This window comes from Lepus europaeus, chromosome 1, assembly GCF_033115175.1.
Source record: "Lepus europaeus isolate LE1 chromosome 1, mLepTim1.pri, whole genome shotgun sequence".
Lineage (NCBI taxonomy): Eukaryota > Metazoa > Chordata > Mammalia > Lagomorpha > Leporidae > Lepus > Lepus europaeus.
Window position 1 is genome coordinate 121450367 of NC_084827.1, and position 19490 is coordinate 121469856.

Consider the following 19490-nt stretch of genomic DNA (forward strand, 5'->3'; position numbering starts at 1 on the left):
ATTCAATACCTGCCTTTTTTTTTTTTTTTTAAATGACTTAAATCTGAGTACCTTATTCTCTTAGGCTCTCATCTGTGAAGGCCAAGCTGATCACCTAGTTTATCCTGGAAGTACCTTCCTCTTCCTGGATTCTGTTATCTCACTGAATTAGAAGAAGAGGAATAGATTTAAAATAAATTCAAATAGTAAACAGGTTTCCTGGTTCAGAATAATGAGACATTTTGACTTGCTACTCACTCTCAGCGACAAAATATTGAACCTTTTAGTAATTGTTTGGTACACTCCATTTGTTTCCATCTGACCTTGTGCACAGTGTGCACATATGCACTTCAAGGTGTAAGTGCAGAGCTGAAGTTGGCCCTGTTTTTTAATTTGTTAGAATGCTCAAGCCAGATTTATAGCAACAAATGCTTTCATATTTATTGCCCAACAGTGTTTTATTTTGCTTAAACTAGAAAGTCAATTTATTTCTATAATGACATAATTAAACAGGAAACATTTTAAAAAAGAGACTCCCTCCCCCCCCCCCCCCCCCCATTTTATTTGACACAGAGACAGAGCTAGCATGCACATGCAATATCTCAGTTCACCAATTAGCTCCCTAAATGCTAGCAACAGGCAGGGTTGGGCCAGGCCTAAGCCAGGAGCCATGAACTCAATCCCAGTCTCCCTACATAGGTGTTGGTACCCAACCACTTGAACCATCACCCACTGCTTCTCTGGGGGTGCGTTAGCTGACTTTGAAGCAAAGTTGCCAGGACTTGAACCAGGCACTCTGGGTTGTGGGATGTGGACATCCCAAGTTAGACTTAGACACTGAGCCAAATGCCTGCCCCAAGACAAATGATTATTAAGCATTTTCCTTTGGGTGATTGTGAAAAGCAGTTACACTGTTTGGTTGAGGTGTTCAGACCAGCTCCTGTCTCTAAGATGCAAAGGTTCAGCACAGTGTGTGTCCGGAGGGGTCCTGCCGGAGGAACTGTTTATGCATAGCCCTGAGCAGTAGACCGTTACTGAGATGGGTCATAAATGTGGTCTAGGTTAGTTGTTCCCTCATGTGTTGCACTGAGTACTGGCTGGGTGAGCTTGTAACCACGTGTGCTTTAGTTTTTAGTCTTTACAAGAGTATTTAGTTCATCTCTAGTACGCAGCGTCGAAGCTTGTTGAAAAGAAATCTTGTTTGGAAGAATTCCATTAAAAAATTTAAATTTGGTTCCATGGCATGCTGATTATTAATGATTATTAATTTTAGTTCATCGTAGGTCAGAAGGATGAGCAGCTGTCCTTACTAAATGATCTTTAAGGAACCTTCCAGTATAATGATAATGTTATTTGAGAATCCTTCGTACACAATAAGGATTTCACTAACCTTTGGTAGTTTGTTACAAAAAGGAATATGTTTTTTAAAAAATCTTGAAAAAAGGGAATGATATGTGAATCTTTTCACAGGCACAGCCCTCTATTATGTAAATGTGCAAATTAGATTCTTTTATGAAAAGAAGTAGGGATAATAGGCTTGATCAGATTAATATGTTCAACCACAGTCACCTTCACATGCTACAAAATTCATGTGAATCATTTTCCTCAATATTTGAAAAAGATACTGAGCTGAAGTAACACAGGCTTGCAGAATTGTAATTGGTGATTTAGGCACAGGAGTCTTGGGGTGGAGGAGTGTATTTTCACTGTACCCTGCTTATAATTTGTTTGCCAAGCCAAATTTGTCTTTGGAATGAGAATGTTTTCATCATTTGTTATGTGTGCTGAACACAATATGATCTCGCGGTTATAGTATCTATATTCCCATGCAGGGAGACTAGCATGCAATGTTTCACTTTTCTGGTATTCAGTCATTTTTTCATTTATTCAATCACTTGAGAAATACATTTTTTTAAAAGCACCTGTTAATGTGCCAGACACCATTCTACTTGGTGGAAATTGCTGGGATGAACAAGATAAAGTCCATGGACCAAAAGAATTTAGCTTCTTACTGGCTCAGCCTCATTAGAGAATATAGTGTTTCACAAAAAGTAGCTTGTCCAAGCATCTGAAATCTACTTATTTTAAATTTTGGATAGCCATCTTTCTGAATTGTTTTATGACAGTCTTTGCCTTCTTAAACTAGAAATACAGAGTAGAATTTAACCTTCTTATGATGACTCAGCATTGTTATTTCAAAAGTGAAATATACAGCCTTTTGGGGAGGTAAGTTCTAGGTTTCTCTGTATTAAGGTGGAAGAAAAAAGGATTCATCCATCTGCCTTCTCTTGGTAATACCTGGCCCTGGAATAACTGAATTGATTAACTATTTAGCAGGCCATGGCTAAACTGATCAGGATTTGCACACCCACAATTTAAAAGATGGTCATTTTAACTTGATCACTTGTGCCAGATTTTGACTTAATAGTTACAGAGAGAACAAGGAAAGTTACACTGCCTCCAGCATGGTCATCATGTTATTAATCAGTGAACTATTATAAATTGGTACCATGGTCGGTAAGATTCCAGGGAACACAAAGTTTGTCTTGCGAGAAGGGCAGAAGTTGGGTGCCCAGGAAAACCACCATTCTGTTGCTGGCCGAGTCTGTGATAGGTGTGTACCCCAGTTGCTGAATAAATATCAGTTAAGTGAATGATCACAGTTTGTAGCGTTCTGGCCTAACATTACATCAGCAAAAAAGAGAAGAAATGGGAGAATCTGTGTCCTTACCACAGAGTTTGTGGCTTCTGTCTGAAAGACCAGAAGTCATTTAGTTCTTTCTCACTGTGTGCAAGGGAGTTTGCTCTGGTAACATACTTTATGAAAGAAGAGAAGGTTGCGTTGCAGAATTAGAGAGCTGTAGGTGGCACCCAAGAGGTCATTTATTCAACCCACTCTTTAGAAACTGGAAATGTAGAGATTTGTTGAAATGAAGATTTGTCTCAGGTTATCCGACTAAAAGATGAAAGAGCTGGGGCTAGAACTCTTATTTTCTGTTGCTTTGTCCATCACAGATTGAGTATCCCTAATCTGAAATCCAAAATGCCCTAAACTCCAGAAATTTTTGAGTGCTTACATGGTACCACAAGTGGAAAATTTCACTTGACTTCACATGATGGGTTACATCAAAATGCGTACATACTAAACATACTGTGGGGCTGGCATTATGGCATAGCAAGTTAAACCACCACCTGCGATGCCAGCATTCCGTATGGGTGCTAGTTCAAATCCTGGCTATTCTACTTCCAATCTAGCTCCCTGTTAATGTGCCTGGGAAAGCAGCAGAAAGCCCCTGCACCCACATGGGAGACCCGGATGAAGCTCCTGGCCCAACCCCTGGACGCTATTGTGTCCATTTGGGGAGTGAACTCATGAATGGAAGATCCTTCTTTCTCTATCCCCCTCTCTGTGTCACTCTGCCTTTCAGATAAAAATAAAATTAAATAAATCTTTAAAAAAATCATAAAAATTACCTTTAGACCATGTGTGTAAGATATATAAGGGTACTTCCAAAAGGCCATGGAAAATGGAATGAATGGTAAGTTGTTTTTTTTTTTGTTTTGGTACAGAATTTTGAAATTCACAAATAGTTTTCTCATCTATTTTCTATGAACTTTTAAATGACCCCTCGTAGATGAAACTTAAATGGATTTTATGTTGAGACTTGAAGCCTATCCCTAAGATACTTCATTGTGTATATACAAGTATTCTAAAATCAGAAGACTCCAGAACACTTCTGGGTCTAGGCATTTCAGATCAGAGATACTCAGTCTGTACCTCATAACCCCAACTCTGTTCCTTTTGAGAAAAAAAGAGGCAGTTACGTTGTACTCTGTGTCGGGCTGTTATTGCAAATGGTGTTGTGGATTGCTAATGAGAAAACTATGAGCCAGAATAAAGGTGTTAACTCCTGTATTTGTTCTGATCTAGAGATTTCTCTAGAAATTTCCAATAAAATGGAAATTGATGCAAGATCATTTTGGGCAGCCTTTATCATTAAAAATGGCATTGTCATATTGTTATTTGAGAGCCATGAATTAATGTGTATGGCATTTTTTTTAAGATTTTATTTATTTATTTATTTGAGAGGGAGAGACAGAGAGAAGGGTCTTCCTTCTGGTGTTTCACTCCCCAGATGGCCACAATGGCCGGAGCTGTGCTGATCTGAAGCCAGGAGCCAGGAGCTTCTTCCGGGTCTCCCACGTGGGTGCAGGGGCCTAAGCACTTGGGCCATCTTCTGTTGCTTTTTCAGGACATAACAAAGAGCTGGATTGGAAAAGGAGCAGCAGGGACTAGAACTGGCGCCCATTTGGGATGCTGGTGTTGCAGGTGGAGGATTAACCTACTGCTCCACAGCACTGGTCCCAGGTGTTTTTTCTTTTAGCAACATTTATTTGAAAGGCAGAGTGGCAGAGAGCCATAGAGACAGAGAGATTGAAATCAGTCTTCCATCTACTGGTTCACTCCACAAATGGCTGCAATGACTGGGGCTGGGTCAGGCTGAAACCAGGAGCCAAGATCTCCATTCTGGTCTCCCAGGTGGGTTACAAGGGCCCAAGGAGTTTGGCCATCCTTCCAGTAGGAAGCTGGATCAGAAGCAAAGCTGTCAGGACTCAAAGTGGCACTCCAGTAGGGAGGGGATGCCAGCATCACAAGTGGCTGCATAAACCTCTGTGCTACAAGCAGTGGCCTCTGTAAGGCAGGTTTTATAATTACAGTGTTCTATGTGGTAAATGTAATTTCTCATCATCCTTTGTTATTTCTGCCCTTTGTAGGTTGGCAGCCTCGTTGGTTTGTTTTAGATAATGGAATCCTATCCTACTATGATTCACAAGATGATGTTTGCAAAGGGAGCAAAGGAAGTATAAAGATGGCAGTTTGTGAAATTAAAGGTAAGTGAGTTTATAGAATTAGAGGACTTTGAAGTTAGGTAGTAAAGGTTCTTCATCATACTCCAAACAAGATGAAAAAAAAAGCATTGTTAAGCACAAGGGATCTTCTAATACTATTTATTTTCTTATCAATAAGGAATGGCATTTGGCATTGTTAAACATGGTTTTTTTTTTTTTTTTATTTTTTTATTTTTGACAGGCAGAGTGGATAGTGAGAGAGAGAGACAGAGAGAAAGGTCTTCCTTTTTGCCGTTGGTTCACCCTCCAATGGCCGCTGCGGCCGGCACATTGTGCTGATCCGAAGCCAGGAGCCAGGCGCTTCTCCTGGTCTCCCATGCGGGTGCAGGGCCCAAGGACTTGGGCCATCCTCCACTGCACTCCCGGGCCATAGCAGAGAGCTGGCCTGGAAGAGGGGCAACCGGGATAGAATCCGGCGCCCCAACCGGGACTAGAACCCGGTGTGCCGGCGCCGCAAGGTGGAGGATTAGCCTGTTAAGCCACGGCGCCGGCCTAAACATGGTTTTTGATAATTTTCCCTGTATCAATTGATTGAAATTCAGAATGCTTCCTCTGCCGTTCCTGCTTGGATTCAACAGCTTCTTGTAGATGCCACTTTAGTGCCCATATTCAGTCTACAAGCATCCTATTTCATTCTTCTTATAGAAATGTAGATTGGAGGCCGGCGCCGTGGCTCAGTAGGCTAATCCTCTGCCTTGCAGCGCTGGCACACCGGGTTCTAGTCCCGGTCGGGGCACCGATCCTGTCCCGGTTGCCCCTCTTCCAGGCCAGCTCTCTGCTGTGGCCAGGGAGTGCAGTGGAGGATGGCCCAAGTGCTTGGGCCCTGCACCCCATGGGAGACCAGGAGAAGCACCTGGCTCCTGCCATCGGAACAGCGCAGTGCGCCGGCTGCAGCGCGCCTACCGCGGCGGCCATTGGAGGGTGAACCAATGGCAAAAAGGAAGACCTTTCTCTCTGTCTCCCTCTACTGTCCACTCTGCCTGTCAAAAAAAAAAAAAAAAAAGAAAGAAATGTAGATTGGAAGCCAAGCTATAAAGCCAGGTCCTTAGGGTTTTGAGGAAGTTTGAAGTCAGAGTCATAAACTCTGGTTCTTTCCAAGTTAGAGATAATCTCTTATAGATGATAGAGATCATTTCCTTTTTTTTTTTTTTTCCGAAAAGGGAGAAATAAAGCAATTTAGATCATGCTGTAATTTTGATGAAGGTTTCATGGTCAGTTGATTTCTATGTGTGATTGGAGTGTGTGGGGTGGATGTAGGTAGAAGGAAATCAGATAAAATAGTAATGCAAAATATTGAATTCTTCTTCAAAGACAATCAAATATGAAAATAGAGCAAATAAAAGAATAAATGTTAAACTCCTTCCAAGTCTTCTTTCTTCTTTTTTTCACTTGAGTTTTCCAAGTCTCATTTCTTCTGTTTAAGTTGAATACTCATCCATCATAAAGGGTAGCTCTTGACATGGTGATCCCTTGCGTGTAACTACCAAATACTTCAGTTATCTCACTGTTTCACACATTTTAAAATGTAGATTAAATCAGCAGCTAATTCATTGGGTTACATTTTTCAGGGCTGAATTACTGCTTTCGTATGATTTTGTGGTAGCCCTTAGTAAGATTTAGCCATAGAGACAAAAGAGAGTTTCTGCTTTGGGTGCATATTCTTTCTTTATTTCTTTTTTTCCCAAGGAAACCATTTATTTAATGAATACAAATTTCATAAGTGCAACTTTAGGAATATAATGATTCTTCCCATCAGAACCGCCCTCCCACCCCCACTCTCACCCCACCTCCTCCTCCCTCTCCCATTCCCAATCCCATTCTCCATTAGGAAAAAAAAAAAAAAACAAAACTGTTCCTCAGCAGTCAAAACAAGGGCTGTTCAAATCATTGCTTCTCAAAGTGTCAATTTCACTTCTATAGATTTCCTTTTAGGTGCTCTATTAGTTACCACAGGTCAGAGAGAAGATATTGTATTTATCCCTTTGGGACTGGCTTATTTCACTAAGTATAAAGTTTTCCAGATTCATCCATTTTGTTGCAAATGACTAGATTTCATTTTTTTTTTTTACCACTTTGTAGTATTCCATAGAGTACATATTCTGTAATTTCTTTATCCAGTATTAAGTTGATGGGCATTTAGGTTGATTCCATGTCTTAACTATTATGAATTGAGCTGCAATAAACATGGGAGTGTACATAACTCTTTTCTTTGCTGATTTCATTTCCCTTGTGTAGATTCCCAGGAGTGGGATGGCTGGGTAGTTCTACATTCAGATTTCTGAGGTATCTCCATACTGTCTTCCATAGTGGCTTTACTAGCTTACATTCCCACCAACAGTGGATTAGGGTACCTTTATCTTCATATCCTTGCCAGCATTTGTTGTTTGGTGATTTCTGTATGAAAGCCATTCTAACTGGGTTGAGGTAAAATCTCATTATGGTTTTGACTACCTGACAGGTAGTGATCTTGAACATTTTTTCATTTGTCTGTTGGCCATTTGGATTTTCTCTTTTTTTTTTTTTTTTTTTTTTGACAGGCAGAGTGGACAGTGAGAGAGAGACAGAGAGAAAGGTCTTCCTTTTGCCGTTGGTTCACCCTCCAATGGCCGCCGCGGTAGGCGCGCTGCGGCCGGCGCACCGCGCTGTTCCGATGGCAGGAGCCAGGTGCTTCTCCTGGTCTCCCATGGGGTGCAGGACCCAAGCACTTGGGCCATCCTCCACTGCACTCCCTAGCCACAGCAGAGAGCTGGCCTGGAAGAGGGGCAACCGGGACAGGATCGGTGCCCCGACCGGGACTAGAACCCGGTGTGCCGGCGCCGCAAGGCGGAGGATTAGCCTGTTGAGCCACGGCGCCGGCCGGATTTTCTCTTTTGAAAAATGTCTATTTAAGTCCTTTGCCCATTTCTTAACTGGGTTGTTTGTTTTGTTGTTGTGGAGTTTCATAAGCTCTTTATATATTCTGGTTATTAATCCTTTATACCTTGTATAGTTTACATATCTTTTCTCCCATTCTTTTGGTTGTTTCTTCACTTTCCTGAGTGTTTCTTTTGCAGTACAGAAGCTTCTCAACTTGATGTAATCCCATCTGTTGATTTTGGCTTTGATTGCCTGTGCCTCTGGGGTCTTTTCCAAGAACTCTTTGCCTGTGCCAATGTCTTGCAGGGTTTCCCCAATGTTCTCTAGTAATTTGATGATATCAACTTGTAGATTTAGGTCTTTAATCCATTTTGATGGGTTTTCATGTAAAATAAGCATATTCTTTAGTTACACATCTGGATCCTTAACCTTCATCTCAGATTTGATAGGACTGGAGTGCCGATTTTTTTGTTGTTGGCTACAATGACTGGGGCTGGGTGAAGCTAAAGCTGAGAGCCAGGAGCTTCTTCTGTGTTTCCCATGTTGGTAGCAGGGGTCCAAGTGCTTCTGTCATGTTCCACTGCTTTCCCAGGTGCATTAGCAGAGGGTTGGATCAGAAGTGGAGCAGCCAGAACTTGACCCAGTGCCTATATTGGATGTGCTTGTGTTGCAGGCAGTAGCTTAAGCTGCTACACCACGACACCTGCCCCATACAGCAGCACTTTTTTTTACACCAGTGATTTCCAACTTGGGATAGATCCATGCCATGGGGAGCTTTTTTCGAAACTACATATGAGTGCAAGGTGATTAAATCATGCCCCCTTCAGTTGAAAATTCCTACTGTTCTAATGGAGAAGAGTCAAGACATAGCTTGTTCAGCCTCGTTGAAGGGGTACAATTTTTTTTTCTTAACATACTGAAATGTGTACTTGTAAGGTTTGGCTTTCTCTGTGTACATTTTTGGGGTTTGTGTAAGTCTTTCAACTACACTATCATCACCTATAACATTACAAAACTCTTTTGGAATTGTCTTATGACCCAGTGAACTAGTTTGTATAAGGCATAGTTTATAAATCACATACACACAAAAGAACAGAATCAAAGCATTAGTTTTTATTTTTTCTTAAAGTGGTGGTTTTATTTCATTTTATCCCCAAATTTATTTCAAATGTGTTTTGGTCAGAATTAAAAATTCCATTCAAAATTCAAAGGTTTGTGAACCTTGAGGCTATTTAAAAGATATGTAAAAGTCTGGGGTCCGTGCTGTGGCGCAGTGGGTTAACACTCTGGGTTAACATATGCAGTGGGTTAACATATGCAAGCCATATGGCCTGCAGCATTGGCATCCCATATAGGTGCCGGTTCAAGACCTGGTTGCTCCACTTCTGATCCAGCTTTCTGCTATGGCTTGGGAAAGCTGTGAAAGATGGCCCAACTCCTTGGGCCCCTGCACCTGCATGGGAGACCCGGAAGAAGCTCCTGGCTCCTGGCTTCGAATTGGTGCAGCTCCAGCCATTGCTGCCAATTGGGGAGTGAACCATCAGATGGAAGACCTCTCTCTCTCTCTCTCTCTCTCTGCCTCTCCTCTCTATGTGTAACTCTGACTTTCAAATAAATAAATAAATAAATTAAAAAAAAAAGATATGTAAATGTCTACTGTGGAATCCTAAGGCAATTCCATAGTGGTCCCAAGCCACGGCAGCATCTTTTGTTGTTAATTTGTTTAATATTTTATTAAAGCATAATATACAGAAAATGACATGAATCTTTTATTTTTTAGAGATCCATTTATTTAAAATGAAGAGTGACAGAGAGGGTCCAGAGAGAGAGAGAGAGAGAGATTTTTAATGTATTGGTTCAGTGCCTGAATGCCTGTACCAGCAAGGGCTGGGCCAAGCAAAACCAGGAGCCAGGAACTACATCCACGTCTCCCACATGAGTGGCAGAAACAAGTGCTTGGGACTTCATTGGCTGCCTCACAAGCACATGAGCAGGAAGTTCCAGCTTTGGGCCCAGCCCTGGCCATTTGGACATTTGAGATGTGAACCAGTAGAAGGGATCCCTCTATCTCTGTCTCTCTTTCTGCCTCTCAAAAAAAAATATATATATGTATATATAATTTTTCCCCACATGGATATCCAGTTGACTGAGCATATTTATTGAAAATAGCAACTTTCCCCTACTGCACTGTGATAAGTCCCGGCTCCACTTTCAAATCCAGCTTCCTGCTGATGTACAGCAGGGAGTACTTTCTTAATATAAGAGTACTTTCTTAAATAAGAGTATTTTCTTATTTATTTTTTTAAGATTTGTTTGCTTATTTGATGCCCTGGGAGGCAGCAGGTGATGGCTCAAGTAATTGGTTCCCTGCGACCCACATAGAAGACCTAGATTGAGTTCCAGGTTCCCGACTGTGACTTGGCCCAGCCTTGGCTGCTGCTAGCACTTAGGAATGAATCAACAGATGGAAGGTCTCTCTGTGTCTGTTGTCTTTGCTTATCAAGTAAAAATAATAAATAAAATTTTAAAAGCATGTCAAATTTAAAAAGTAAACACTCCTTTTTTCTCCCTTTGTTTTTCTGTCTACCCACACTGCTATGAGCTAAGTAGTTGTTTTATTAATGCCAGTAATATAACACAAACTTCATCTTACATCAAAGACTTGTGATTGACAGCACAATTTTTGATCAGCTCTCTTGTCAGTGTTTTAAGAGTTTGTGTTGGAGTGGAGGTGTAAGGATGGAAAAGGATATGCCTTTGAGGTTATTATGATCCACCTCATAATTCCAGGCATATCATAGAGCAAATATTCTTTTTTTTAAAATCTTTTATTTAATGAATATAAATTTCCAAAGTACAGCTTATGGATTACAATGGCTTTCCCTCCCATAACTTCCCTCCCACCCGCAACCCTCCCCTTTCCTGCTCGCTCTCCCCTTCCATTCACATCAAGATTCATTTTCAATTCTCTTTATATACAGAAAATCAGTTTAGTATATATAAAGATTTCAACAGTTTGCCCTCACATAGCAACACAAAGTGAAAAAATACTGTTGGAGTACTAGTTATAGCATTAAATAACAGTGTACAGCACATTAATGACAGAGATCCTACATGATATTTTTTAAAAAAATTGATTAATTTTCTATGTAATTTCCAATTTAACACCAAGTTTTTTTTGTTTTTTGTTTTTTTTTTTTCATTAGCAAGTATTCTAATGGAAGGGGCCACTCTTTCTATACACCAGGCACCATCTCAGGCTTGAGGGATATCAAAACATAGACTGTTCTCAAAGAAATCAGTAAGAAAGTTCTGTGATATGTGTGGCATTTATTGCATGTGTATTTAAGGTTGTATAGGTGGCCCCAAGTGGACAGGACAATTTAAATCTTTAGGAAAAATTCTTGGGGCTGGAGCTGTGGAGTAGCAGATAAAGCTGCGGCCTGCAGCACTGGCATCCCATATGGGCACTGATTTGAGCCCCGACTGCTTGCTCCACTTCTGATCCAGCTCTTCACTTCTCAGTTGTTAATTTGTTCCTATTTTCCTTTGTCGGCGGTTACTGCTTTGTTACCCTGGGTCCCTGTGAGAATGGTGGTTTTGAGGGTGTAGCTGGGTGGTGACCCCTTTGGGGGTTGTGCTGCCTGCATCATGAATCATAGTTGTTTTAGGTGTCTGAAGCACCTGGAACTGTGTAGAGGAGATGATTTGAGTCTGCCCAAATTCCATAAGCCTGTAACCGTGTTTCCCCTTTGTCTATCACTGTAGTCCATTCAGCAGACAACACGAGAATGGAATTAATCATTCCAGGAGAGCAGCATTTCTACATGAAGGCCGTGAATGCAGCTGAGAGACAGAGGTGGCTGGTTGCTCTCGGGAGCTCCAAGGCGTGTTTGACTGATACTAGGACTAAAAAAGAAAAAGGTAACTGAAAACTTGTGGTGAGAGTGTTTCTTATTTTTTTTTTAAGATTTGTTTGCTTATTTGAAAGGCAGGGTTAGTTACAGCGAGAAAGAGACAGAGAGAGAAAGAGATCTTTGATCCACTGGTTCACTCCCCAGATGGCTATAATGACTGGGGTGGGCCAGGCTGAAGCCTAGAACCTGGAACATTATCTAGGTCTTCCACGTAGGTAGCAGGGGCCCGAGGATTTGAGCCATCTTCTGCTACTTTCCCAAGTGCTTTAGCAGGGAGCTGGGTTGGAAGTAGAGCAGCTAGGTCTTGAACCAGGGCTCATATGGGATGTCGGCGTTGCTGGTGTAACCCCTTGTGCCACAACATTGGCCCTAGAGAGTTATTCTTTCTTCTTCTTCTTTTTTTTATTTGATAGAGTTACAGAGAATGCAAAGGCAGAGAGAGAGGGAGAAAACACTTAAAAGAGATCCTTCATCTGCTGGTTTACTTCCCAAGTGACTGAAGTGGCCAGGGGTGGGCCAGGCTGAACCCAGGAGCCAGGAGCTTCATCTGGGTCTCCCACATAAGTGCAGGGACCCAAGCACTTGTGCCATCCTCTGCTAGTTTCCCAGATGCATTAGTAAGGAGCTAGATCAGAAGTGGGACAGCCGGGATTTGAACCGGTGACCGTACAGGATGCTGGTGCTGCAGGTGGTGGCTTTATCTGCTACTCCATAGCTCCGGCCCCAAGCATTTTTCTTAACGTTTTAAATTGTCCTGTTCACTTTTAGTAATCTATCCCAAGGAAATAATCAGAAATATAGAAAATTTATATATACAGATCTTCATCCTACTGAAAAAAATTGTATAAATAATGTGCAGATAAATTCATGTGAATTGTTTAGGGGAATTGATGCAAGGGGACCTAAAAGAAGTTTTTAGAAAGATGGAATCAAAATAAGTTTTTAAAAACAGAGGTAGGCATTTGGCCTAATGTTTAAGATGCTGCTGGGAATGCTCACATCCCATATCTGAGTGCCTGGGTTTGAGTGCTAGCTTCACTGTTGGTTTCAGCTTCCTGCACATGGGCACCCTGGGGGGAAGCAGGGGATGGGTCGAGTAGTTGGGTCCCTGCCACACACAAGGGAAGCTTGGAATGAATTGTAGGCATTTACAGAGTGAACCAGTGGATGGAATCTCTCTGTCTCTTTTTGTTTTGCCACCTCTAATTAATTAAAAAATTGAGACTTTGTTTTGCAACACAAGCTTCATCAAGTTGAGATTCATTTCAAAATTTATGTTCTCATTTATTTATTTGAGAGACAGAGAGAGTCACAGTGACAGCAAGAGAGAGAGAGAGTTTGCAACTGCTGGTTCACTCCTCATATGCCTGCAATGGCTGGGGGGCCAAAACTGGGAGCTGGGAAGTTAATCCGGGTCTCATCTATGGCAGAAACTCAGCTATCTGAGCCATCAGCACTGCCACTAGACTGCATGAGGAGTAGGCTGGAATCAGGATCTGGAGCTGGAAGTCAAACCCAGATCCTCCAGTATGGATGTGGGCACCCTAAGCAGCACCTTAACTCCTAGGCCAAATGCCTGTCTTGTCAAGCAATGACGGAACCATTGAATCTCCTTGCAGAGCTGAAGGTCCTGAGAATTTAACCATGTCAGTGTCATTTTTTATTTCTTTTTTTTTTTTTTAAGATTTATTTATTTATTTGAAATTCAGAATTACACAGAGAGGAGAGACAGAGAGAGAGAGAGGTCTTCCATCTGCTGATTCACTCCCCAGTTGGCCGCAGTGGCCAGAACTGTGGCGATCCTAAGCCAGGAGCCGGGAGCTTCTTCCAGGTCTTCCACGTGGGTGCAGGGGCCCAAGGAGTTGGGCCATCTTCTACTGCTTTCGGAGACCATAGCAGAGAGCTTGATCAGAAGTGGAGCAGCTGGGACTCGAACTGGTTTCCATATGGGATGCTGGCACTGCAGGTAGAGGCTTTATCTGATATACCACAGTGCCGGCCCCAGCAGTTTTTTTCTTTACATTGTTAACTGAAGAAAAATGAGTGCCCTTTAAAGATTTTTTTTTTTTAAGATTGATTGGGGAACAAAAATAAGAAGGAACTAAATCAGACTGTAAGGTAGGTGTCTAATGATTCTCATCAAAACTTGCAAAATTGCTCCTGATTGATTAGAGAAATGAGCAGGAGCATTACCATGGTGAAGGACTCTGATTAAGCTTACTGGGTATTTTTCTGCTAAAGCTTTGCCTTTCTTAAAATGCTCTTGTAATAACCAGATGTTACCATTCTTTGTCCCTCCATAGAGTCAACAAGCAAAATGCCTTGAGCATCCCTAAACTGTGTTACTATGACCTGTGCTCTACCATTCCCACTTCTTGGGAGCCATTGCTTTCACTGTATTCTGTCTTTAGGATCAGATAAAGCCATCGTTCATCTTCTGTTCTGGTTCTTTGAAAGATGCTTCAGGATCTTGATCCACTTTAATTTAACATTTCTGTTGGTAGCTCTACCCTTTTCTTTAGCTGATTGGAGCACAACAGTTTGGACACCCATCAAGCAGAAAGATTGCTCCACTTTAATTTTTCAGTCAGAATTACATACACTGAGCCAAATGATATGTCTTGGTGTTGGCTGTTACTTCTACTGTTAATTTTCAGTCTTGGGCCAGCGCCACGGCTCAATAGGCTAATCCTCCGCCTGCGGCACCGGCACACCGGGTTCTAGTCCCGGTCGGGGCGCCGGATTCTGTCCTGGTTGCCCCTCTTCCAGGCCAGCTCTCTGCTGTGGCCCAGGAGGGCCGTGGAGGATGGCCCAAGTGCTTGGGCCCTGCACCCCATGTGAGACCAGGAGAAGCACCTGGCTCCTGGCTTCGGATCAGCGCGGTGCGCTGGCCGCGGCGGCCATTGGAGGGTGAACCAATGGAGAAGGAAGACCTTTCTCTCTGTATCTCTCTCTCACTGTCCACTCTGCCTGTCAAAAAAAAAAAAAAAAAAAAAATCAGTCTTTTTCTTTTAGAGCAGGAGCAAAATTAACTTTTTCCTCAAAAATTCATATGGATGGTCTGCAGCTGCCAGCTTCATTTTCAGCTTCATCTTAAAATGAATTATCTGTCAGGAAGCTGCTGATTTCTTTGTGCATTGTCCCCATAGAGTTTTCATACAATGCCATGATTTCACCAGTCTTTCACCCAAGCCCTGTTATAAATTTCATGTGTATTTTTGCATCAGTTTTAGCAGCATTCATGTTGATCTGAAAGGGACTGTTTCTCAAACTCCTGTCTTACCTTTTTACTTCCTCAAACTAGATGTTGTTCAGATATGTTATAACAAATTAGTACGTGGTTATTTTGGTGCAAAAAGAATAGAAATCCATTCATAGTTTTTTCATAATATGCATTTTCTGTGAGCTTCTTGAAAATCCTTCATTTATTACTTAACCAGTAAATATTTATAAGGAATCTTATTGTGAAAAAAATGTGAAAAATTAATGATCAATGCAAAAAAAAGCAGGATTTCAAAATTAGTTGTGGTGTTAGTATTCATTGATTACTTGGGAAAGATATATGAAGTAGCAAAGTTTTCTTTGGGAGTAGAATTTATGGCAAGGAGACTCACTTTTCATTGTGTATCCTTTGATATCTTTTATCATGTATACATATTGCTTATTTAGAAAGATTAAATAAAAATCAAAAGCAAAGCAAATGATTTGTGGTATTATTTTGACTGTATGCACATACAATGTGAAAATAATGAGTTTTTATATGTTGGTAGTAAGAGTGGAATTGTTTCTTTTCCTTTTTTTCCTATTTTCCAAAATTTTACATTGAGTATGCATTACTTTATAACTAAAAAAAAAAATTGTTAATTAAGTTAGTGAAAATAGCTACCTTATGTATATTGAAAAAAATGGAGGTTTGTATTGAAATTATGACAGTTTCAAATTTTTCATTTTCATTTTATTTTATTTTATTTTATTTTAAACTTTTATTTAATGAATATAAATTTCCAAAGTACAGCTTATGGGTTACAATGGCTTCCCCCCTCCCATAACTTCCCTCCCACCCGCAACCCTCCCCTTTCCCGCTCCCTTTCCCCTTCCATTCACATAAAGATTCATTTTCAATTCTCTTTATATACAGAAGATCAGTTTAGTACATATTAGGTAAAGATTTCAACAGTTTGCCCATATAGCAACATAAAGTGAAAAAACTACCATTGGAGTACTAATTATAGCATTAAATAACAATGTACAGCACATTAAAGACAGAGATCCTACATAATAGTTTTTTAAAAAAATTAATTAATTTTCTATGCCATTTCCAATTTAACACCAGGTTGTTTTTTTTCATTTCCAATTCTCTTTATATACAGAAGATCGATTCAGTATATAATTAGTGAAGACCTCATCAGTTTGTACCCACACAGAAACACAAAGTATAAAAAATACTGTTTCAGTACTAGTTATAGCATCACTTCACATTAGACAACACGTTAAGGACAGATCCCACATGGGGTGTAAGTACACAGTGACTCCTGTTGCTGACTTAACAATTTGACACTCCTGTTCATGGCGTCAGTAATCTCCCTAGGCTCTAGTCATGAGTTGCCATGGCTATGGAAGCCTTTAGAGTTCGCTGACTTTGATCTTATTCCGATAGGGTCATAGTCAAAGTGGAAGTTCTCTCCTCCCTTCGGAGAAAGGTACCTCCTTCTTTGATGGCCCCGTTCTTTCCACTGGGATCTCACTCACAGAGATCATTCATTTAGGTCTTTTTTTTTTTTTTTTTTCCATGATATCTTGGCTTTCCATGCCTACTATACTCTCATGGGCTCTTCAGCCAGATCCGATTGCCTTGAGGGCTGATTCTGAGGCCAGAGTGTTGTTTAGGACATCTGCCATTCTATGAGTCTGCTGTGTATCCCGCTTCCCATGTTGGATCTTTCTCTCCCTTTTTGATTCTATCAGTTAGTATTAGCAGACACTTGTCTTGTTTGTGTGATCCCTTTGACTCTTAGACCTATCAGAGCCATCAATTGTGAGCTGAAATTGATCACTTGGACTAGTGCGATGGCATTGGTAGATGCCACCTTGGGGGATTGTGTTGGAATCCCCTGGCACATTTCTAACTCCACCATTTGCGGCAAGTCCGATTGAGTATGTTCTAAATTGTACATCTCCTCCCTCTCTTTTTCCTGACAGTTTCAAATTTTTCATAGAACATCACTGATCGGGCCTAGCCAGGGATAGAAAAAGGAATGGATATTCACAGTAGCTGAGTTATAACTCAAATGTCCATAGTCAGATTAATGGATGGACAAAATGTATACATATTCAATAACCTTAAAAGAGAAGGAAATTCTGCCACATGCTACATCATGGGTGAACCTTAAAGATGTTATGTTGGGGCTAATGTTATGGCTGAGTGGGTTAACCTGCGGCACCATCATCCCATATTAGAGCACTGGTTCAAGTCTCAGCTGTTTCGCTTCTGACCCAGTTCCCCGCTAATGTACCTGGGAGAGCAGCAGAAGGATGGCCCAAGTGCACGGGCCCCTGCCACCCGTGTTTGAGACCTAGACAAAGTTCTAGGCTCCTGGTTTCAGCCTAGCCCAGCCCCGGCTGTTATAGCCATTTGGGGAGTAAATAGATGGAAGCACTGTGTGTGTGTGTGTCTGTCTGTGTGTCTGCCCCTCTGTCTCTGTGAAGTAAATAAACATTAAAAAAATTTAATTGAACGTTTATATATGTTCCTTTCAGAAATAAGTGAAACCAGCGAATCTCTAAAAACCAAAATGTCTGAACTTCGCCTGTACTGTGACCTCCTAATGCAGCAAGTTCATACAATCCAGGAATTTGTTCACCATGATGAGAATCATTCATCTCCCAGCATAGAGGTATGACGAAGAGGATCCCTTCACGCCTGGTTACACTTTGTAGCACACTGGGAAGTCCACCATGAGTTATTCTCAGGTCTTCTGAGCTTTTCTTGCTGTGGGCCATCTGGAATTCTGTAGGATCTTCTAGGTGATGTCTGTATGACCAGAGTAGTGCAAGGAGTGCTACATTGCTCCAGGGACTGAAGGCCCATCTGTGCAGCCACTGTAATAATATGGGGGTTTGAGTAGGAAAGAAGCATTCCCGGCTGTAGTCTCCAGGCTGACTGCATGAATTCAGTGGACAATTGCTGTTCTTTTTCTTCTGGTAATAAGGTCCAAGCTTCTCTTATTTAGAGTTGATAACATCTTTATTTATTTATTTATTTTTTAAGATTTATTTATTTAGGGGCCGGTGTAGTAGCATAGTGTATAAAGCTGCCTCCTGCAACACCAGCATCCCATATGGGTGGCAGTTTGTATCCTGGCTACTCTACTTCCAGTCCAACTCCCTGCTAATGCCTGGGAAGAGGCAGTGGAGGATGGCCCGAATGCCTGGGTCCTTGCTACCCACGTGGGAGACCTGGAGGAAGCTCCTGGCTTTGGCCTGGCCCAGCTGTGGCTGCCATGACCATCTGGGGAGTGAACAAGCAGTTGGGAGAGACTTCTCTCTCTGTCTCTCCTTCTCTCTGTAATTTATCTTTTTTTTCCCCCCTATAGATTGGTTTATTTAGTTGAAAGGGTTACAGAGACAGCGGAAGAGACAGAGAAGGATTTTCCATCCACTGGTTCACTCCCTGGTTTGAGTCCTGGCTGCTTCACTTCTAATCCAGCTCTCTCCTAGTGTACCAGGGAAGTCAGTGGAAAGTGGTCTGAGTGCTTGGTCTGCTGCCACCCAAGTGGGAGATCTGGAAGAAGCTCCCAGCTCCGGCTTCAGCCTAGCCCAGCGCTGGCCATTGCCGCCTTTTGGGGGAGTGAGCTAGTAGATGGAGGATCTCTCTCTTTGTGTCTCCCTCTCTCTTTCTCTCACTCCCTCTCTTTAACTCTGCCTTTCAAATAAAATAAATCTTAAAAAAGAAAAAAAAATAAAGTGAAGAAGCCAGGATGCAAACCAATACTCTGATATGGGATACAGGCATCCTAAGTAAAATTTTTTTTTTAAATTTATTTGACAGGTAGAGTTATAGACAATGAGAGAGAGAGAAACAGAGAAAGGTCTTCCTTCCATTGATTCACTCCCCAAATGGCCGCTATGGCTGGCGCTGCGCAGATCCGAAGCCAGGAGCCAGGTACTTCCTCCTGGTCTCCCGTGTGGGTGCAGGGACCCAAGCACTTGGGCCATCCTCCACTGCCCTCCTGGGCCACAGCAGAGAGCTGGACTAGAAGAGGAGCAACCGGGACTAGAACCTGGCACCCATATGGGATGCCGGCACCACAGGTGGAGGATTAACCAAGTGAGTCACGGTGCCGGCCCCCTAAGTAACATTTAACTGCTCTGCCAAACACCTGCTCTTGTCCCTAAATTTTTTTTTTTAAAGATATATTTATTTATTTGAATGTCAGAAGTTATACAGAGAGAGAAAGAGAGGTAGAGAGAGAGAGAGAGAGAGAGAGGTTTTCTATTTGCTGGTTCACTCCCCAACTGACTGCAATGGCCGGAGCTGTGCCGATCTGAAGTCAGGAGCCTGGAGTTTCTTCTGGGACTCCCACATGGGTACAGGAGCCCAGGGACTTGGGCCATCTTCTACTGCTTTCCCAGGCCATAGAAGAGAGCTTGATCAGAAGTGGAGCAGCCGGGACTCGAGCCAGCACCCATATGGGATGCCAGTGCTGCAGGCTGAGGTTAGCCCACCATACCACAGCACCGGCCCCATGTCCCTAAATTTCTAAGGTAGTATATTTTAAACCAATTTGAACATATCCTGGTAATGTGTCTGTTAGAGATAATGTGTCA

At 41.9% G+C, this 19490-nt stretch overlaps 1 protein-coding gene across 1 annotated transcript in view; it reads left to right on the forward strand.

Annotated features, from left to right (window-relative positions):
• PLEKHA3 (pleckstrin homology domain containing A3) overlaps nucleotides 1–19490 on the forward strand; it is a 32687-nt gene that overhangs the window by 805 nt on the left and 12392 nt on the right. Inside the window, exons 2-4 of the mRNA XM_062188519.1 lie at nucleotides 4756–4872; nucleotides 11515–11670; nucleotides 17421–17557. Coding sequence (XP_062044503.1) covers nucleotides 4756–4872; nucleotides 11515–11670; nucleotides 17421–17557 — 410 coding nt within the window. The remainder of the gene's footprint in view (nucleotides 1–4755; nucleotides 4873–11514; nucleotides 11671–17420; nucleotides 17558–19490) is intronic.